Consider the following 23,252-nt stretch of genomic DNA (forward strand, 5'->3'; position numbering starts at 1 on the left):
TTTTGGCTTTTGTTTGTTGTAAATGGCTTTTATTATGTTGGGATATCTTCTTTCTATACCCAGTTTAGTGAGAGTCTTTATCATGAATTGATGTTGAATTTTATCAAATGCTTTTTCTGCGTGTAATGAAATGATCATGTGGTTTTTGTCTTTCCTTTTGTTGATCGGGTGTATCACATTGATTGACTTGTGTATGTTGAACCATCCTTGCCACCCTGGAAAGAATCCAACTTGATCATGGTGTATGATTCATTTTATGTATTGTTTGATTCAGTTTTCTATTTTTTTGAGGATTTTCTCATCTATAGTCATCAAAGATATTGGCCTGTAATTTTCTTTTTTTGTAATGTCTTTGTCTGGTTTTGGTATCAGAGTGATGGTGGCTTCATAGAATGACTTTGGGAGTGTCCCTTCCCTTCATTCTTTTGGAGTGGTTTGAGGAGGATGGGTATAAATTCTTCTTTGAATGTTTGGTAGACTTCCCCAGTGAAGCTGTCTGGTGCTGGACTTTAGTTTGCAGGGAGTTTTTGTTTTGTTTTGTTTTTACAGATTCTCTTTTACTTCTAGTGATCAGTCTATTCAAATTATCTGTTTCTTCTTGCCTCAAATTTGGTAGGCTGTGTATTTCTAGAAACTTTTCCATTTCATGTAGGGTGTCCAGTTTGTTGGCATATAACTCTTCATATTTTTATGCCTTTTTCTTTTATTCTCTTATGACTTTTTGTATTTCTGTAGTGTCAGTTGTTACTTCTCCCCTTTCACTTCTTATTTTGTTTATTTGGGTCCTCTCTCTTTTCTTACTGGTGAGCCTGGCTAGATGTTTTCAATTTTATCTTTGTGAGAAACCAGCTGTTGGTTTTATTGATCTTTTCTATTGTTTTTTGATTTCTATTTTATTTATTTCCTCTCTGATCTTTATTTCCTTCCTTCTGCTGACTATAGGTTTTGTTTATTCTTCTTCTTCTAATTCTTTTAGGTGGTAGGTTAGGTTGTTTATTTGAGATTTTTCTTGTGTCTTGAGGAAGGCCTGTATTGCTATGAACTTCCCTATTAGGACTGCTTTTGCTGCCTCTCATGGATTTTGTCAGTGTGTTTTTATTGTCATTTGTCTTGAGGTATTTTCTGATTTCCTCTTTGATTTCATCATTGACCCATTGGTTTTTTTAATAGCATGCTTTTTAGCCTTCGTGTGATCCTTTTTCCCCCATTTTTCTTTCTGTGGTTGATTTCTAGTTTCATACCATTGTGGTCAGAAAAGATGCTTGAAATAATTTCTGTCCTGTTAAATTTGTTGAGGCTTGTTTTGTATACTAGTATGTGGTCTATTCTAGAGAATGTTCTATGTGTGCTTGAAAAGAATGTGTATTTTGGTCTTTTTGGATGTAGTGTCCTGTAGATATCAATTAAGGCCAACTGTTCTATTGTGTCATTTAGAGTCTCTGTTGCCTTATTGATTTTCTGTCTGGAAGATCTGTCCATTGATATCAGTGGGGTGTTAAAAATCTACCATCTTTATTTTTCTCTTACTTTCTGACTTTATGTCTCTTAGCATTTGTTTTATGTACTTAGGTGCTTGTATATTGGGTGCATATATGTATTAATGAGTATGATGTCCTCTTCTTGTATTGATCCCTTTGTCATTATATAGTGTCCTTCATTGTCTGTCTTTATGGACTTTCTTTTAAAGTATTTCTTGTCTGATGTGAGCATTGCTACCCCCACTTTCTTGTTGTTTCCATTTGCATGAAATATTTTTTTCCATCCCCTCACTTTCAATCAATATGTGTCTATATGCCGTAAAGTGAGTCTCACAAGACAGCATATTGTAGGTTCTTGTTTTTTAATCCAATCTGCCATTCTGTGTCTGTTGATTGGAGTATTTATTCCATTGACATTTCAGCTAATTATTGATAAATATGTATTTATTGCCATTTTAAGCCTTGTTTTCTAGTTGATTTTATAGTACTTCTGTGTTCATTTCTTCTTTATATTTTTCTATTTGTGATTTGATGGTTTCCTTTTGTATTATGTTGTTTCTTTTTCTTTTTTGTGAATCTACTGTATGTTTTTAATTTGTGATTATTCTGGTTTTGAAGTATGTTAACCCATAACTACATCTGTTTGCTTTAGACATAGTCATGTAAGTTCAAACACATTCTAAAAAATCTATGGTTTTGTACTCCCCTCCCCCACATTTTGTGATTTTGACGTTCTATCTTACATCTTCGTGTTTATCCGTTTGCTGTTAATTGTCGTTATAATCACTTCTAAAAATTTTTTTTGATTGTTTTTAAATTTATGTACTGGCTTATTTAAGTGATCAATCCTGTTATATTTTTGTCTTTCCTATTGTGATTTTCCCTTTCCTATAGATTCTTGCTTCTTTTCTATTTAGAGAAGAGCTTTCAATATTTCTTTTAGGTTATGTTTAGTATTGCTATATTCTTCTTGTTTTTGCTTGTCTGGGAAACTCTTTATCTCTTCTTTTATTCTAAATGATAAGCTTGCTGGGTAGAGTATCCTAGGTTGCTGGATTTTCCCTTGCAGGAAGTCCAGTTAGGTGGCAGCTGTCAGCACTGGTCTGTCTGCACAGATAGATAGGAAGCCAGCAGGTGCATGCTCTTTCTGAGCACAGTCCAGGCTCCTCCCAGCTTGCAGGGGGGCTTTTCAGGGCAAGGACCTGCCCATGTGTCCCTCCCTCCTTCACAGATTCCTCCCACAGGCCTCAGATCTGTCCTGATGCCTTTTTTTTTTTTCTGTCCTACCAAGTTACTTGGGGATCTTTCTTACAGCTTTGAGATCTTCTGCCAGTTTCCAGTTAGTTTTCTGTGAAAACTGTTCCACCTGTAGATGTATTTTTGATGTGTTTGTAGGTGAGCTCCACTTTGTCATCTTGATCCACCTACAAGCTTAATATCTCTTAAATTCACTTGTACTTTCCATCTCTTTGTTTGCTAAGTGAGATTCAGATATTTTTCCTTTTTTATGGTTTTTAAAAATTTGGGGCTTTTTTTTTTTTTTTTTTTGGGGCACGCGGGCCTCTCACCGTTGTGGCCTCTCCAATTGCGGAGCACAGGCTCCGGACACGCAGGCTCTGCGGCCATGGCTCATGGGCCCAGCCGCTCCGCAGCATGTGGGATCTTCCCAGACCGGGGCACGAACCCGTGTCCCCTGCATCAGCAAGTGCACTCTCAACCACTGCACCACCAGGGAAGCCCAAATTTGGGGCTTTTTATCTATTCAGAGTGAATTTTTTTGAGAACCCTCCACTGTAAAAATTGTAACTGCATTTTTTGAAGGGTAAATTTAAAATGATTAACTATTTGAACACAGGTATGAATTGCATTTTTACCACTGCTGAACTAAATGATGATAACTGCTGCTGGTGGGATTGTCAGCTAGGCATGCACAGGTGACTTCTTCAGTCCTGCTTTGGCATCTCTTGTTTTCGATCTTTTGCTTCTTTTGTTTTCTTGATTGTTATAGAGGCTTATTTTCTACTTCTGCAGTTTGTTCCTTGAGCAGTTAGTCTAGTCTGCTGGATATTTCATTTCCATAGGTCTTTTCTTTCACTGTTATGTCTATTGTCACATTTGCCTTCCCTGTGGCTATATATATAGCTCATTTGAACTGGTGATGTCTCATAGAAGTTATTTTTGTTCCATAGCTTTTAAAATTATATGCCCTATATATCCTTGTGAGGAAGAGGGGCATTTTACTTTGCCTCAAGGAGCCCCTGTGTTTTTTGGAAATAGTATTTACCTGGCAGTGACCCACTCCTTATGGAAAACAAACTCCTTCTCTATTAACGTTTAATTCTCTTCCATGTTTTTAACCAACAAACATTGAAAGAAACTACTGTAAATAGGCTTTTAGTAATGTAGTAGTAGGTTGTGCGGGAGGGGAAGTATTCTACAGTCCTGTGATTAGGTCTCATTCTTTCGGTGAGCCTGTGCCCCATACTGTTCTGTGAACTTCACTTCACTAGTGGTACTCAGTCTTTTTTTCCACTCTTAGGTGGTACACCATGGCTGGAGGGAGCTGGAGTTGTATATTTCTCTTCCCCCCACATGAAAGATTAGAGCAGGTTAGAGTTGGTTATTTCCCTTTAGCCGGGTCAGTTAGGCTCTGATAAAACCCCAGTAGTTTAGGCTCTGTTAAATTGTTTCTCCAGGCCTTGGTAAGAAAAACAGTGCTCTGGCATATCTCAAAATTGTTCCTTTTCCCCTCCCATGCTGGAATCACAAAGGGGTTTTTCTTTGATATTCACTGCGAGGACCTGTTAGAATTAATCTTTCAAAGAGCCAAAGATAAATAAAATAAAATAAAATAAAAATAATTGCTCTAATTACTTATAGCTCATACATAGTCTTCAGAATAGCCATAACTTACTCAAAATAGCACAGTCTACAAAAGCTTTCCTATATTATTGTTTTCCGTAAGAAAAGAAAAAACATTAGCGTCTCAGTTTTTTAGTCTCCATTACAAACTAAAGAATGAATATTCTGTTAATTCTTCAGCAATGCGTGTTGCTCTCCACTCTTTTTTTTTTTTTTTTTTTTCTGTACACGGGCCTCTTGCTGTTGTGGCCTCTCTCATTGCGGAGCACAGGCTCCGGACGCACAGGCTCAGTGGCCATGGCTCATGGGCCCAGCCGCTCTGCGGCATGTGGGACCAAGGCACGAACCCGCAACCCCTGCATCGGCAGGCGGACTCTCAACCACTGCGCCACCAGGGAAGCCCAACTCTCCACTCTTGAGTAATAACTAAACCAACATTTCCTTTTGTAATAGTTTCATACCTAAAATAAAACATAAGAGAATAGAACGTTGCTCTGAAGATGACATTTTGTAATTCATTATTAAAGCCTAAAGTCTAATAGATAAAGACACTATTAATAGTTTGTCATTCAGTCAGTGTAAGAAAGGCAGGATTCTTTCATCTAAGATTTACCCAGTTGTTTGAAAAGCAATAACAGGTATGTTGTGTTTGAAAATAGTTTAGGTTTAATTGTACATTATGCTTCTTCAAGACATTTGATTGGTTATCTTTCCTTAAAAAGGTAATCCTAAAATAAATTTTATTTTCCTAGGAGATATCTATAGACTATAAATATAAAGCCTAGATTTATTTTGGGTGCGATCTAGTAAAGATTTACTTCAATTCATCACATGATAGTAAATTAGAATGTCAAGATAGCATACCTAATTTGATATTTTACATTGTTCCCCATTGATTTCATAGCAACCCAATATAGTTTTGAAGACAATTAGAATAATCTAGTCAATGATACTGTGGGCTAGCTACAATCACAGATAAAAGAGAAATATTTCACAGCAAAAAGTCTAGGGAGGAGTATGGTAATATATAAAATGTCCAGTTATCTAAGGAAATTTTAAATGAAGTGCCATTTAGCACCATTTACTGCTTAAAAAATTTCAAAAAGAAGTATGTTCATGTCACTGAATTATTTATCTACAGGGTTAACATTGACTTGTGTTCAATGACGCAAAGAATATTCTTCCTTTTAAATTTATTGTTAAGGAAATATAGGAGATGGTACTCATTCTTCACTTTCTTACATCCGGTCTGTGAAATGCTCAGCACTGAAAAAATTCATAACAACAAATCATACTGCAATTGATGAACTCTTTAAACCAGTATTGTATTATCCCTGCACAGCCTACTATATTGAGTTCCTGATGTTCACTGAGAAGCTTGCACTATTCTTATTCGCAGCTTTCTGAGGAACATTTCTGTTTCCAGTAACATTAAAACACTGAGTGGCAGTTAAGTTATTACCATGACAGAAATGAAATTGAGACCCCCAGAAGTCTACCGTTTTTTTTTCCTCTGAGGTTTTTCTAGCATGCTATTAGAAGGCATCATTCATGGTACTTTGTACCTATGCACTATCTTATATGGATAAATAAGTCCCAAGACAAAGTGTACCTTTGCTAGCAAAACATCAGTGAAACTAATTTTAAAAAGTCTCAGCCTGATATAAGGTACTATGATTGTGAATTAAAAATCGGAAACATCACATAGCAGCTATTATGACTATTATGGCAGACTGTAATATATTCATCCTTGGAAAAGACATCACAGTATTCGCAGGCTTAGTTGAGGCTCATAGTCTATACATCAGTTAAGCAAATAAAGGTTGAGCTTCAGTGAGTGATTCTTGAGGTGGTATTCTGCAGCCCTGAAAGTCAGAGAGAGCCTGTCCTGCTGGTTGCCTGCTAAGGCAGAGTATCCAGTTTCCATATTCCCATTCAGTTCGGCTCTTTGAGTGAGGTTGCTGTTAAACATCACATGGCCGGCAAATGCTAGTATCTTGGACCCTTGGGAAGACCATTGTCCCTGAGAGGCAGTCCAGCTGGGTTCAGCTATCCCAGGGAGTGGGTAAGCATGACTTACACTGGACATTCACAGGAAGATGCAGATTTTTTCCTTGAAGGCCCTCCCTAGGCACAACAAGAACAACTAATATTGCTCTATATCACAGACAATGTTGTCTGTAGGCCCCAGGATCAGTTCCCGAAAGGTCTTAATACTGGCAAAGTTCTCAGGAGTGTTTAAAATGCTGACTTCGTTTTTCTCCCTGTCATGGTACCACACCTTTATTCACCCTCAAGTCAGTCCATTCATCTCCTCTTTGTTCATAATGTGTGTTTTATTTGCTTTTGAAGTAATTACTGTCTCTTATTATTACATAAAATGTTTACATTAACTATAGATGACTTTTTACTGTCTTTTTTCAGATCATATTTATTTTTCCATTAGCTTGCAATTCTATTTGAATATAAAGTCGTATAACATACTTGTTAATGATGTTCCTGCCATGCAGCTCAAAACTGTTCTGGATTGAGAACCTGTGGACAATGTTTGGAGCAGCCTGGTTGTGGCTGGTGCAACGATCCTAGTAATACAGGAAGAGGACACTGCATTGAAGGGTCTTCCCGGGGACCAATGAAGCTTGTTGGAATGCAAAATAATGAGATGGTTCTTGACACCAGTGTTTGTCCTAAAGAGAAGAACTATGAGTGGTCCTTTATCCAGTGTCCAGGTAATAAAAATGTGATGAAAGCAATTTTAGCTTCTGCTCAAGGACACCAGGAATTACTTTCCTTTCTTATAATAAAGATTTAGAAAAAAAAAACAATGAAAATAAGACTCAAATTTAAAGGATTAAAAAAATTCTTTCCTATATCCATGTTTGTTTTATAGGTGGTATTATGTTTGGAATCATTAAACAGGCTGACCAGATGCATGGTACATAATTGTTAGATTTGGTTTCATGTGAACTGTTAAAAGGAAAAAAAATATTGGTTTCATACCAAATTTCTGTACTGTAGTGTAGTCTTTTATTGTTTATAATATTATACTATCTTAAAATTCAAAGGCAGCTCAGGGGATCCAGTCAGGCTAAGTATGGGAACATTTTGTATAATATCCATGATAGAGTTATTTTGACCCTTGGTATTTGGTACCATTCAATTTTGAAGGTCAGTAAAGTTTTTAGAGTTTTTAAAATAGGGAGTCTGTTCTTATATGGAATAAAATCAACCTTCTTGAAAAATTAATTTATTCAGTATATTTTTATTGAGTGCCTACTATGTGCAAAGAGTGTTTTACATGCTAGAGACATAACAATGAAAAAAAGTAGACTAAAATCACTGCATTAATTGAGCCTGTATTCGAGTTGAAATTAATAAAATTAATTACACACACATATATATGTATATGAAGTTAGGTGGTGATAAGTGCTATTAAATAAAGCAAGGAAGGGGGATAAAGCTTGCAATTTAAAAGACTGGTAAGAGAAGATCTCACTTAGAAGTAATGGTTAATAAACACCTCAAGTAGATGAGGGAATGAATCATGCGGCTGTCTGGGGAAAGAGTGTTCCAGAAGACACAAAGACTTGGGTGAGATAGTTTATTTACGAGATGAACCTAGGAAGCACAATTGAGGGAACAGAGAGTTTCAAAGTCGGGAGAAAAACCAATAATATGTACATTATTAGGCTGACTACTATACTGGGAAATTTGAGCTCAGACACACTAGGGACCTATGAAGAACTATGCAGAATGCTTCTCAGAGTTAACCCTCAGGGATTGGGGGTGGGGGTGGGGAATTTATCCACTAACTCTCTTCCATTGATGGTTGAGTGATGCCTCTGCGGGTATTGTACTTCTGAGCTGTGCCAGCATGTCTGATTAATAGCTTATCATGATACCAGTGAACATTCTGAGGCAAAAAAGTGGGGAGATACTGCAGAACTTGCTTTAGGTGCGGCGCTGACAGTGTGTTGCACTGAAACCAGATGGACTAAGGGAATGTGGTACTTCTACATAAACTTTGGAATATATGAAAACCAAGAAGAGGGACAAACTATTGATTCATACAACATGGCTGAATCTTAAATACCTTTTACTTAGTGAAAGAAGCCAGACCAAAAGGCTACATATTGCGCTATGGAGATGGAAAAGAGATCAGTTATTTGCCAGAAGTAGTAAAGGTAGGAATTGCCTTCAAGGGGACCTCATAATGAAATTTTTTGTGCTGTGGAACTCTTCTTTATGACACTGTGGTAGTTCATAATGACTCTATGCATTTGTCAAACCATATTGTATACCACAAAGAAAGAACTTTCCTGACGGCAAATTAAACAAAAAACTCAACCAGCATGTCAGGGGATCCCATAAGGGAATGCAAACTGTGAGAAATAAATTTAACTGTATTACAAATGCCATAACCTCATCAAAATAATGAGCTGACCTAAGTAACCTTGGAAAACAGCGTTTTGGCTGGGTGCTGTAAAACTAAAGAAAAAAACCTACATAAACATTATATTCTGATTGGTAAATTTGTTTCTCACATAGTACAGATTAACAATTCTAACAATACTTTATATGTTTAGTAGGTTTGGACAAATATATAAATTAATTGTGTTTAATGTGAGCCAGGTTTCCCACGGTCACAGAAAGACATAGACATAGAGAATGGACTTGAGGACACGGGGTGGGAGGGGGAAGTTGGGGCAAAGTGAGAGTAGCATCGACATATATACACTACCGAATGTAAAATAGTTAGCTAGTGGGAAACAGCAGCATAGCACAGGGAGATCAGCTCCGTGCTTTGTGATGACCCACAAGGAGGATGCGAGGGAGGCTCAAGAGGGAGGGGATATGGGGATGTGTGTATTCATATGGCTGATTCACTTTGTTGTACAACAGAAGCTAACACAGTGTTGTGAAGCAATTATACTCCAATGAAGGTCTATTAAAAAAACATGCGAAGAGTAAAGACTATAAAGAACCCTGTGGGGAATTCCCTGGCGGTCCAGTGGTTAGGACTCCGAGCTTCCACTGCAGGGGCCACGGATTCGATCCCTGGTTGGGGAACTAAGATGCCACATGCCGTGCGGCATGGCCAAAAGAAAAAAAAAAGAAAAGAAAGAAAAAAGAATCCTGGTATTGGTTTAGAGTATAAGCATGAATTCAAGTTTATTTTAATATTTAATATATATACGCAGAGGTATATATACATATATTTTCTAGCTCAGTTCTCCAAGAGGGCCTGGAAGCCATGATGCCCCAGTAGCAATGAGCACATTCAGTGCCCACAATCCTGGTTTCTAAATACCATTTTCCGATGAAAGGAACCAGGGCTCTGTGGAGTAATGGCTGGTTCTAGGGCTGGGGCAGGGAGAACACAAGGTGAACCTGAAGTATTCTTTAATGCCAGAAAGTAAGAAAGTGCTCAAAACAAAATAAAGGAGGATGGGAGCATGTCAAAGGGACACAGCCAACCAGAAAAGTTCTTAGTGGGTCAAATCTGGGCAAAAAATAATGATTGTGTTGGATTGTAAGCCAAAGAACAGAATACATATCCATGTGATTTAAGTGATTGAATAGATAATAAATGGGTGAGAATGGATAAATATTCCTTACAGAAAATTCCAAATAATAAATGTTAGAATGAATGAGGGAAATAAAAAATTGCTGTTAGAACCCCACAGTAATAAGTGCCGTAAGAATAGTCTTCTTAAGAATGTTCAAATTAGTGGGTGAAACTTTAAGGAGAAAAAATATATTTGTGTAGCTTCCAAATATCTTCCTCAAAAATATTTATTAATTACTGTTGTGGTTTGAACGTATGTCCACAAGTACCTTGACACTCATTCCCCTAGGAAGTGGAGCTTAATTTCTCTCCCCTTGAGTGTGAGTTGGACATGGTGACTCCTAGTGAATAGAGTGTAGATGTGGAAAAACTGTAACTTTACAGTGGAGGATGTAAGGCGACATCACCATAAACAAGTGATCAAGGTTAACAACACCAGTAATAAGTCATGTTAATATCACATACCCCCTGATATGATGTGGTGAGAAGGGCGCCTCACTTCTGTGGTATTCTTCCCTCAAATCTATAACCTGGTTTAGTCATCAGAAAACATCAGACAAAATGACATTGAAGGACATTTTACAAAATACTTGACCAGCCCTCTAGAAAAGAATCTGCTTCCAAGCTTATTCACATGTTGGCACAATTCAGTGCCTTGCAATTGTAGGGCTGAGGTGACTGTTTTCTAGTTGGCTGTCAGCCAGGGACCACTTCGGCTCTGAAAGAAGGCTCACATTCTCTCCCTCATCCCCCTTCCGTTTCCAGAACTCGCATCGTAGAGTCTCGACAACTGAAATGGGATCACTTACACTTTGAATCTCCTTCAAGTAGAGACTAATGCCTTTTAAGGGATCATCTGACTGAGTCCATCCAGGATGATGTCCCTTTCTCAAAGCCAACTGTGCCATGTAACAACCTAATCATCAGAATGACTATCCCATCTTATGTTCAGGTCCCTACCACACTCAGGAGGAGGTCATTAGTGTTTGATTAAATACCTGAGGTACTATAACCCAGCTTCATCAACACATAAGACTAACCATCATACCATACAGTTTACCCATTTATAGTGTATAACTCAGTGGATTTTAGTATATTCAGAGTTATACAACCATCACTACAGTCAGTTTAAAAACACTTTTATCATCTTTTAAAGAAACCTTGTACTTATTAGCAGTCATGGCCTGTTTAACCACCCCCCACCCTTGTCAGCTATGGATTTACATATCCTGAAGATTTTATATAAATTGAGTCATATAATTGTAGTCTTCTTTTACTGGCTTCTTTCACACCCCATAGTGTTTTCAAGGTTTATCCATGTTGTGGCATATAGCAGTGCTTCATTTCTTTTTATTACCAAATAATATTCCATTGTATGACTATACTACATTTTGTTTATTCATTCGTCATTTGATGAACATTTGAGTGTTTCTAATTTTTGGTTTTTAAAATAATGCATCTATGAATATTCATGTACAAGTTTATGTGTGGACATATTTTCATTACTTTGGAAATGGAATACCTAGGTCATATGGTAACCATGTTTAACCTTTTGAGGAACTGCCTGACTGTTTCAAAGCCGCTGTGTTATTTTACATTTCCACCAGCAGTGCGTGAGGGTTACAGTTACTCTACATCCTTGCCAACATTGCTTATTTCACATCTTTTTTTTTTTTAATAGATCTTTATTGGAGTACAATTGCTTCACAATATGTGTTAGCTTCTGTTGCACAACAAAGTGAATCAGCCATATGCATACACACGTCCCCATATCCCCTCCCTCTTGAGCCTCCCTCCCACCCCCTCCTTATGGGTCATCACAAAGCATGGAGCTGATCTCCCTGTGCTATGCGGCTGCTTCCCACTAGCTAACTACTTTACATTCGGTAGTGTATATATGTGGATGCTACTCTCACTTTGCCCCAGCTTCCCGCTCCCACTCCATGTCCTCAAGTCCATTCTCTATGTCTACATCTTTATTCCTGCCTTGCAACTAGGTTCATCAGCACCATTGTTTGTTTGTTTGTTTTTAGATTCCATATATATGCGTTAGCATACTGTATTTATTTTTTTCTTTCTGATTTACTTCACTCTCTGTGACAGACTCAAGGTCCATCCACCTCACTACAAGTAACTCAATTTTGTTTCTTTTTATCACTTAGTAATATTCCATTCACATTGTTTTGATTGTAGTCATCCTTGTGGGTGTGAAGTAGTATCTCATTGTGGTTTTGATTTGCAGTCATTTGGTGGCTAATGATGTTGAACATCTTTTCATGTGTTTATTAGCTATTAGTATTTCTTCTTTTGAGAAATGTCTATTGGATTCTTTGCACATTGTTTAATTGGGGTATTTGTCTTTTTATTATTGAACTGTGAGTGTTCTTTATATATTCTGAATATGTCCCTTACTAAAGATTGATTTGCAATTATTTTCACCCATTCTGTGGGTTGTCTTTCACTTTCTTGATAGTGCCCTTTGAAGCACAAAAGTTTTTTTTTTTTAAATAAATTTATTTATTTATTTTTGGCTGTGTTGGGTCTTCATTGCTACACGAGGGCTTTCTCTAGTTGTGGCGAGTGGGAGCTACACTTCCTTGCGGTATGCGGGCTTCTCATTGCAGTGGCTTCTCTTGTTCAGGAGCATGGGCTCTAGGCGTGCGGGCTTCAGTAGTTGTGGCACGCGGGCTCAGTAGTTGTGGCTCGCAGACTCTAGAGTGCAGGCTCACTAGTTGTGGCACATGGGCTTAGTTGCTCTGCAGCCTGTGGGATCTTCCTGGACCAGGGATCGAACCCGTGTCCCCTGCACTGGCAGGTGGATTCTTAACCACTGTGCCATCAGGGAAGTCCCCACCAAAGTTTTAAATTTTCATGTTTTATCTATTTTTTCTATTCTTTCTTGTGCTGTTGGTTTCATGCCTGTGAAATCATATATAATAAAAGATCCCAAAGGTTTTCACCTATGTTTTCTCTTCAGGCTTTAGTAGTTTTAGCTCTTACATTTAGGTCTTTGATCTGTTTTGAGTTAATTTTTGTGTGTGGTGTGAGATAGGGATCCAGCTTAATTCTTTTGTTCATGGCTATAAGCACCATTTGTTGAAAAGACGGTTTTTTCCTTATTAAATTTATTTTAAATATTGTATATATTTTTTCATCTTAGAAATTGAATTTTAGTCATTTTTATATTTTCCATTTTTCTCCTTCTTATGTTGATATTTTACTCTGTATTCTCGAGTATATGGAGCATACTTTTAATAGCTGTTTTAAAAATCCTTCTCTACTCATCCCAATTGGTATGCCATTTCTTTCTCTGTTTCTATTGGCACGCGTATATATATATATATATATATATATATATATATATATATTTTTTTTTTTTAACTGATTATGAATCAAAATTTCCAGGTTGGTTATTTTTGGTGGTATTATCCTGGACATTGTGATTTTTTTCTAGCTTATTCACTTTTGTTCTATTTCTTTAAGTGTGTTGGACTTTATTCTGGCATTCAGTTGTGTTACTTCAAAAATTGTTTTTAATATTTGTCATGGCCTGTACATAGCAGCCCTAAGTTCAGTGCTAATTTATTTCCACTACTAAGACAGTGCCTTTCTGTGTTCTGCATACAATGCTCTTTGTATTAAGAGGTCTCTCCACGTTGACTCTTGGGAGTATAAGCTATTCCTAGTCCTACGTGAATTCCTGACATTGTTTTACTTACTGTTTTTGGATGGTTCTTTCTCCGGCTTCATAGAGTTTCACACTGTGTTCAATTCATTATTTAACCAAAGATTCAAGGGGACCTGTCTATAGATTGCTGTGTGCAACTCTCTCTTCTCTAGTATTTTGCCCCACAAAGCCTAACCACCCTGGCCTCCCTGAACTTTGCTCTTTGTTTCCTCAACTAAACGAGGGTTTGGGTTTTCCTCCCTGGGCTGCATCCTCAAATCTGCCTCCAGATAGCAAGCCAGGGCAGTCATATTTTGTCGTCTTTTTCTCAGGGATGCCATTCCTGAGCTGCCTGTTATACTTGAAAGTAGTTGTTTCATATATTTTGTTCAGTTTTCTTATGTTTACACTAGAGGTCAGTTCTCACAGCAGTTAAACCTTCATGGGCAGAAGTGGAAATCTTCTGTCTGTGTGTTTTTATTTACAGTGAATCTCTTGTAAGCAGCATAAATGTCTTGTTTTTTATTGTTGTTGTTGATGTGTTTTTAAAATCTATTCGATAATCTCTGTCTTTTATCAAATTGTTTAGTCAATTTAGATTTAATATAATATTGGTAATATTGAATTTAGTCCTACCATCATGGTATCAATTTAAAAATTTCCTTTATTTTTTTCTCTGTTGTTTGTTCCTCCTTTTGCCTTTTTTTAGATTAATTGAGTGTTTTTAAAGTCCACTTTTATCACTTTTATTGGAATTTTAGCTATACCTCTTTTGTGTTTTTTTTAGTGACTGCTGTAGTGATTGTAATAGTCATCTTTATCTTATCACAGTCTACCTTGAATCAATATTATACTACTTCATGTATAAGGTAAGAATATTACAAAAGTGTAATTCCATTTGCTCTTTTCCTGTCCTTTGTGTGATTACTGCCATATATTTTACTTCTATATATGTTATTAACCACACATTACATTATTTTTTTTACTTTAAAAAGACAATTTTCTTATAAAGAAATCATAATAGTAAAAATATCTTTCTATTTACCCATGTATTGACCATTTTCTGTGATCTTCATTTTTCCCTATTGATCTGAATTTCCTTTTGCTATAACATTTCTTTAGCTTGATGAACTTTATGTAACATTTTAAAGTAGTGTGTTTCTCAATTGGGCTATAAATTAGCTTTTGTACATCTGAAAAAGTTTTTATTGTGTATGTGTGTGTCTTCATATTTGAAGGATATTTTTACTGGTAATAGCATTCTAAGTTGACAGATATATTTTTTCAATAATTTGAAGATGTAATTTCCTTTTCTTCTGGCTTCTACTTTCTCTTAAGAATTCCTCTGTCAGTTTTATTGATTCTCCTTTGAAAGCAGTGTGTCTTTTTCTTCCCTCTGACCTTTTAAAATATATTTTTTTCTTAGGTTTTGGATGTCAGCACTTTTAGTGTGATGTACCTAAGTATCATCTTTCTTTTTTTAATTGTGACATGTGTTTTTCATCATGTTTGTAAAGTTTTCTGCCATTATCTCTTCAAATATTGCATCTGTCCCATTGTGTCACTCTAGCCTGTATTTCTAAAAGTTTGATTCACTTATGTTAGGCTTTTTCACCATGTTCCTAAGTTTTCTTATTGTCTTGTCTGTATTTTATATCCTTGCATCTCCTCTGATCTATATTTTGATTCATTAATTCTTCCTTGATGTTTCCAGTTTTCTCTTAAACCTATTTTTTAATTAGTCATTGTTATTTAACATAGCACGCAAGGTTCACTGTATTAAAACAGTTTTACACATGATTCTGCATCATCTATTTTGCTGAATTCTGCTAGGCAGTTCTTCTACCAGTCTCTCCTGAGTTTTCTCTTGTGGCTCCATTTATCTGGCAGCTTGACTGGTTTTGGATGATCTCAGAATTCTTTACTCACACGTCTGGTGGTTTGAGCTGATGGCTTGATCTAGGGGTCCTCAGGCTGCAAATGATTGTTCTCTGCTGTATTTGGCCTATCATCCTCTGGTGGTGTAGACTGGGATGCTGTACATATATGTTTAGAATAGAATTCGAAGAAGGAGAGAGCAGAGTATATATGCCTCTTGAGGCCTAAGCTCAAAATTTCCATACCATTACTTCTGAATTCCACTGTTCTGAAAAAGTCTTCATGCCAATGCATGTTCAAATGGCGGGAAAAAATTGTACTTTTTTGATGAGAGCAAGGATAAAGTAATATTATGAATTTTGTACATACAGAGATGTGAAGAATTTGTGTAAATTATTTTTCGGCTCATCTAATTAGTTGTAACTACTTTGTTTGTTTATTGACGTATAACTCATATGACATAAAATCCTTCATTTTAAAGTGTACAATTCAGTGGATTCTTGTATAGTCAGTAGGTGTGCAACTATTACCATCATATAATTCCAGAACACTTTAATTACCCCAAGACAAAATTCCATACCCTTTAACAGTCACTACCTGTTCATCCTTCCCTCTAACACCTGAAAACCACTAATCTACTTACTTTCTCTGTGTATTTGTCTGTTCTGGACATTTCATTTACATGCAGTCATATAATGTGTCTTTAGTGTCTTACTTCTTTCACTTAGCATACGTTTTTAAGGTTCATCCATATTGTAGCATATATCAGTCCTTTACTTCTTTTTATGGCTGAATAATATTAAATTGCACACCACATATTCATACTCATCAGTTGATGGGTCTTCAGCTTATCTCCACTCTTTTGCTGTTACGAATAGTGCTGCTATGAACATTTGTATATGTTTTTGTGTGAACGTGTTTTAATTTCTCTTTGGTATGTATCTAGGAGTTGATTTTTTAGTCATATGATAAATGTATATTTAACCTTTTAAGGAACTGCTAGACTTTTTCCAGAGCTACTGTACTATTTTACATTTCTCCTCACCAATATGGGTTAATACATCATTTTCTTTATTATCCTCCTAGTTGATGTGAAGTGGTAGCTCTCTGTGGTTTTGTTTTGCATTTCCCTTATGACTTATGGTGTTCTTTTCATGTGCTTATTAGCTGCTCATATACTTTCTATGGAAAATGTCTATTCAAATCATTTGCCCACTTTTAAATTGAGGGTTTTTTTTTAAATGGTAGAATTGTAAGAGTTATTTATGTGTTCTGGGTATGAGATCCTTATCAGACATATGATTCTCAAATATTTTCCACTGTTCTGTGGGTTGTCTCTTCACTTTCTTGACGGTGTCATTTGAGGCACAGGATTTTTTTCTTTTTTTTTTGTGCTGTACATGGGCCTCTCACTGTTGTGGCCTCTCCCGTTGCGGAGCACAGGCTCCGGACGTGCAGGCTCAGCGGCCATGGCTCACGGGCCCAGCCGCTCCGCGGCGTGTGGGATCTTCCCGGACCGGGGCACGAACCCATGTCCACTGCATCGACAGGCGGACTCTCAACCACTTCACCACCAGGGAAGCCCAAGGCACAGCATTTTTTTGATAATGTCCAGTATATCTTTTTTTTTCTGTTAGTTGCTTAAGCTTTAGGAGTCATATATAAGAAACTGTCGCCTAATCCAAAGCCATGAGGATTTACATCTATGTATTCTTCTAACTTTTTTGTAATTTTAGCTCTTACCTTTAGGTTTCTGATCCTTTTTTAGTTAATTTTTATATATGGTGTGAAGTATGGGTCCAGATTTATCCTTCTGCATGTGAATATCAAGCTATCCTGGCACCATTTGTTGAAAAGACTTTCCCCAGTTAAACTTCTTGACACCCTTGTTGAATATCAATTGACCATAGATGTATGGTATTATTTCTAGACCTAATTCTATTCCATGGTCTATATGTCTGTCCTTATGACAATGGCACATGGTTTGATTACTGTAACTTTGAAGTAGGTTTTACAATTGGGAATTGTCAGTACTCCAACTCTGTTTTTCTTTATCAAGATTGTATTGCCTAATCTGAGCCCTCTGTTTCTAAACATGAATTTTAGGATCTGTTTGTCTATTCCTATAAAAAAAGTCTTTTGGAATTTGATTGCATTGAATTTGCAGATCAGTTGGGATGAATTTCTATCTTAATATTAAGTCTTCCCATCCATGAATACAGATGCCTTTTCATTAATTCCTTTTAATAATGTTTTGTAGTTTTCAATGTACAAATCTTGCATTTCTTTGGTTAAATGTATTGTTAAATGTTTTATTCTTTCTGATGCTATTGTATTTGGTATTGTTTTCTTAATTTCACTCTCAAACTTTTCAGTTTGTAAGTGTATAAAAATACAATAAAACAGATTTTTCTACAATTGATCTGTAGCATTGTTGAAGACAATTATTAGATTAAATAATGTTTTTGGATTTCTTAGTTTTCTGTATGGAAGATTATGTCATCTGAAAGTAAAGTTACTTTTCTTCTTTTTCAATCTGGTTGCCTTTCATTTTTTTTTCTTGCTTAATTGCCCTGTCCAGAACCTCCAGTACAGTACTGAACAGAAGTGACAAGTAAGGACAGTTTTGTCTTGTTCCTGACCTTAAAAAGAAGACTTTCAGTCTTTTGCCATTAAATATGATGTTAGCTATGAAGTTTTTATATATGCCCTTTATCAGGTTAAGATAATTCCCTGCTATTCCTAGTTCGTTGAGTATTTTCCATCTATTGAGATGATGTTGTGATCCACCCCCACCCCACTTTATTTCTCTAATAGTATGTTGTATTGATTGATTTTCATATATTTAAATAATCTTGTATTCCTGGGGTAAATGCAACTTAGTCATGATGTATAATCCTTTTATATTCTAGTGGATTCAGTTTGCTAGTATTTTGTTGAGAAGTTTTGCAGCTATAATCATAAGAGGTATTGGTCTGGCATCATCTTTTCTTGTGATAAGTTTGTCTTGTCTTTGTATTAGGTTAATACTGGCCTCGTAGAATGAGTTAGGAAGTCTTACCTTTGCTTCTGTGTTTTGGAAATATTTGTGAATAATTGTTAATTCTCCTTAACTGTTTGGTAGAATTCATGAATTAAGCCAGTTGATCTTGGGCTATACTTTTCTGGCACTTTGTTGATTACTAACTCAGTCTTTTTATTGTTATAGCCTGTGCCTATTTTCTGTTTCTCCTCTAGTAAGTCTTGGTAGTTAGTATCTTTCTAAGAATCTCCCCTATCATCTAGGTTATCTAATTTATTGGCATACAGTTGTTCACAGTATTTCCCTATAGTCCTTTTCCCCAGTCTTTGTCAGTCGTATGTCTCATCTTCCATTCCTGATTTTAATAATTTGTATCTTCGTGTATTTCTTTGTTAGCCTAGCTAAAGCTTTGTTGATTTTGTTGCACATTACAAAGAACAGTTTGTATTTGGCTTTATTGATTTTCTTTATTGTTTTCCTACTCTGCATTTTATTTATTTTCACTCTAATCTTCATTATTTCCTTTCTTCTGCTTGCTTTGAGTTTAGTTTTCTATTAATTTTTTACTTTATTAAGGTACAAAGTTGGTTGATATGAGACCTTTTCTCTTTTTTAATGTAGGCTTTTACAGCCATAATTTTTTTTTCTGAGCAGTGTTTTGCTGCATCCTGTAAGTTTTGGTATATTATGCTTTATTTTAATATACCTGAAAGTATTTTTTAATTTTCCTATGATTTGTTTTTTGATCCATTGGTTATTTAGGAATGTGTTGCTTAATTTCCACAATTTGTGATTTTCCCAAATTTTCTGTTATTGATTTCTAATTTTATTCAATTGTGGTTAGAGAACATACTTTATATGACTTCAGTCCTTTTACATTTATTGAGGTTTGTTTTATGACCTAGTATATTGTCTATCCTGAAGAGTTTTTTATGTGCACTTAAGAATAATGTATATTCTGCTGCTGTTATGTGGATTTTTCTATTTACGTCTGTTTGGTCCAGTTGGTTTATAGTGTTGTCCAAGTCTTCTAATCCCTTGCAAATCATATGTCTAGTTGTTTGATTCATTATTGAAAGTGAGGTACTGAAGTCTCCAATTATTTTTGTTGAGTTCTTTATTTCTGTTTTAATTTCTGTCGGTGTTTGCTTCATGTAGTTTGAGGCTCTGTTAGATGCATGTATGTTTACAATTTTTATATCTTATTGATGGATTGTCCTTTTTATCATTATAAAATATCCCTTTTCATCTTCAGTAACATTTTAAAAGTCTATCTGATATTTCTGTAGCCATTCCATCTTTCTTGTGGTTGCTGTTTGTATGCTACATCTTTTTTCATCCATTCACTTTCAATCTCTTTGTGTATATAGGTGTGTCTCCTATGAAGGGTACATAGTTAGATCTTTGTCTTTTATCTGGTCTGTCTTTTCTGCCTTTTGATTAAATCATTTGATCTATTCACATTTAATGTTATTTTTGATGCAGTTGGATTTATGTGAGTTATTTTATTTTTTCCCCTGTATATCATGAATTTTCTGTTCTTCCACTCTTCATTTGTTTATTTTTTTGCAGTAAGTGAATATTTTCTATTATAACATTTTAATTTTAATGATTTTTCATTATATTTTATGAGTTATTTTCTTTCTTTTTTAAAATAAATTTATTTATATTTTGGTTGCATTGGGTCTTCATTGCTGTGTGTGGGCTTTCTCTAGTTGCGGCAAGCGGGGGCTACTCTTTGTTGTGGTGTGCGGGCTTCTCATTATGGTGGCTTCTCTTGTTGCAGAGCATGGGCTCTAGGTGCGTGGGCTTCAGTAGTTGTGGCACTCGGGCTCAGTAGTGGTGGCTCACAGGTTGTAGAGCGCAGGCTCAGTAGTTGTGGTGCATGGGCTTAGTTGCTCCGTGGCATGTGGGATCTTCCCGGACCAGGGCTCAAACCCCTGTCCCCTGCATTGGCAGGCGGATTCTTAACCACTGTGCCACCAGGGAAGTCCATGAGTTATTTTCTTAGTGGTTACTCCAGGGTTTACCATATATAGCTTATCTTATTAAAATATGCTTCAGATTTATACTAACTTAATTCCAGTGAGATGAAATAATGTTACTCATATAGGTCTAGTCTCTTTCTTCCCTTTTTGTGGTATTGTTATATGTATTACATCTGTATGTGTTGCAAACCCAGCAGTCCATTTTTCTAGTTATTATTTATATAGTTTTATGTCTTTTAAAGAATCTGAGGAAAGAAAGGAGGATGAGTATGTACTTATAGCTTTTGTTATATTAATCTTTGTATTAACCATTTTTGGTTTTCTTTGTTTGTTTCTGTGACTCTTTGTTTACCGTCTAGTAATACCATGTCGTATACTTGGCCCAATATAGATTTTCTCCAATACACTTCCTCTGTGGTGTTATTGGGGAATACATTATGTTTTATGTTTTATAGGCCCAACAATACCATTATTTATATCATTTAAAATACAATCTTTAAAAATCTTGTAAAAGAAGAAAGGAGACAAAAGATATATATTTACTGTCTTTTATAATGACAGTTCTGTTATTGGTGCTCTTTGTTATATTTTGTGGAGTTAAATTACTCTCTGGTGTCACATGCTTTCTTCTTGAAGAGCTTCCTTTAGTATTTCTTGTAAGGCACATTTGCTAACAGTGAATTTTCTCAATTTTTGTTTATCTGTGAAATGTTTCACTTTAATTTTTGAAGAGCAGTCTCGATGGATAGAAAATTTTTGGTTGACAGTTTTATTTTCAGGACTTTGAATATATTATCCCACTGGCTACTGACCCCCATTTTTCCTGATTAAAAGCCGGTTATTAATCTTATTGGGATTTTTTTAGGTGAGGAGTCATATTTTCTCTTGCTGCTTTCAGGATTTTCTACTTGTTTTTGGCTTTTATCACTTTCATTATAATGTATTTATTGATCTCTTCATGTTTATTGTACTTAAATTTTGTTAAGCTTCTTGGATGTGTAGATTAACATTTTTATCAAATTTGGGGATTTTTCAGGAATTATTTCTTCAAATAAATTTTAGCCTTCTTTCTTCTCTCCTATCTTTCCAACACTCCCATTACACATAGGTTGGTGTACTTAATGGTGTCCTGCATTTAGCTGAGGCTCTGTTTATTTTTCTTCATTCTGTTGTCTCTCTGTACTTCAGCTTCCATGGTCTCTACTGATCTTTCTTCAAATTTGCTAATTCTTCTGCCAGTTCAAATTTACTGTTGAATCTCTAGTGTATTTTTCATTTGTTTTTTTAAATGCTTTTATTTTTTTTCTGTTAGTATGTGTAGAATTTTATCCACCCCCACCCCCCGGCTATTTTTTGGCTGTACTGTGCAGCGTGTGGGATCTTAGTTTCCCGACCAGGGATCAAATCCATGCACCCTGCAGTGGAAGTGTGGAGTCTTAACCACTGAACCGCCAGGGAGGTCCCTCATTTCAGTTATTTTACTGTTCTACTTTATAATTTCCATTCATTCTTTTTTATAATTTCTGTGTTTTTATTGATACTCTCTTTTTGTTGAGACATTGTCATCATATGTAACTTTAGTTCTTCAAGCATAATTTTCTCATTTTTTCTGCCTTTAATTATTTTAAATATTTTTATTGTTTTCTAATTGTCCTTTTACTCCAATTCTTGGGTTGTCAATTCTCATTTTTATTATCTCTCTTTTGCCTGACTCTTCTTCATGATGCTTTGTGATTTTTCATTTTGAGGTTTAATTCAGTAAGTGTTGTTGTTGTTGTTTTCATTGTCTTTTATTTCTGTATCAAAGGCTTGCAAACGAAGGTGTGATGGCCAAACCTGGTTGACTGCCTATTTTTGTAAATAAAGTTTTATTGGATTATAGCTATTATCAATTGTTTGTGTATTGTGTATGGTTACTTTTGTACTGCAGTGGCAGCAGTGGTAGTTGTGAAGAGATTTTATGGTCTGCAAAGCCTAAAATACTTACTGTCTTGCAGTTTACAGAATCAAGTTTTTCCAGTTTCTGTTCTGTGTGACATGAGTTGAAGAAGTATTTCAAGGGTCCATTTATGTCTACTTTTGCATGAGGCTTTTCTTGTTTACAGAATCGGTTTTAACACTATTGTTTGATGTTGGGGTTTCTCTACTACATGGAAAGTGTGAATTTCAACCCAACCCATATGATCAGTATAGGCTTTAAGTTCTCACAAGTGACTTTTGTGTTTCATACATTCTTACCCACGTTAAGGTTCCTTTCTGCTTCTTTGGGCTTGTGATGTATTTTAGTACCTTTTTCACAGATGGGGCTACAATTGAAGGCTTTAAGCATTTTAAATATGGTTCAGTTTAGCTCTCTATTTTGAGTATGCCAGAGATTATATCTCCTGGCCCTGCTGGGTTTTGACCCATACCTATTAGCTGTTGTTAGTCTATCCCCATGTATAGTAAAGTTCTGTCACCAGCTCACACTTCTCTTTCACATTCTTGTTTTGAATCCCTGTTTTATTTTTAGCAATGATATTCCCTTTTCTTCTAAAGGGCTCTGTTTTGAAAAAAAGTTTTGGGTAAATTTTAGCCTTGATTTTCTGTGTATATATTTTTTTGAATTTTGTTGAGAATGCCAAACAGATACTTTTCAATGTTTTACATCTGTTTTAGAGAGCACATATTTTTCAAAACGATGTACTTTATTTGCATATGAAGTGCTGTGTTTTTCATTATGTTTTATTTTCATCTTTTTCTGTTTGTGTGTACATAGATGAGAAGCCATCTGGGCTGGTTTTTAAAT

General features: G+C 35.7%; 1 protein-coding gene across 1 annotated transcript in view; it reads left to right on the forward strand.

Annotated features, from left to right (window-relative positions):
- Positions 1-23,252, forward strand: part of ATRNL1 (attractin like 1) — a 683,604-nt gene that overhangs the window by 158,622 nt on the left and 501,730 nt on the right. Inside the window, exon 18 of the mRNA XM_022568674.3 lies at positions 6,851-7,069. Coding sequence (XP_022424382.1) covers positions 6,851-7,069 — 219 coding nt within the window. The remainder of the gene's footprint in view (positions 1-6,850; positions 7,070-23,252) is intronic.

This window comes from Delphinapterus leucas, chromosome 16, assembly GCF_059928025.1.
Source record: "Delphinapterus leucas isolate spDelLeu-1000000601 "Yukka" chromosome 16, BTC_Dleu_Yukka2, whole genome shotgun sequence".
Classification (NCBI taxonomy): Eukaryota; Metazoa; Chordata; class Mammalia; order Artiodactyla; family Monodontidae; genus Delphinapterus; species Delphinapterus leucas.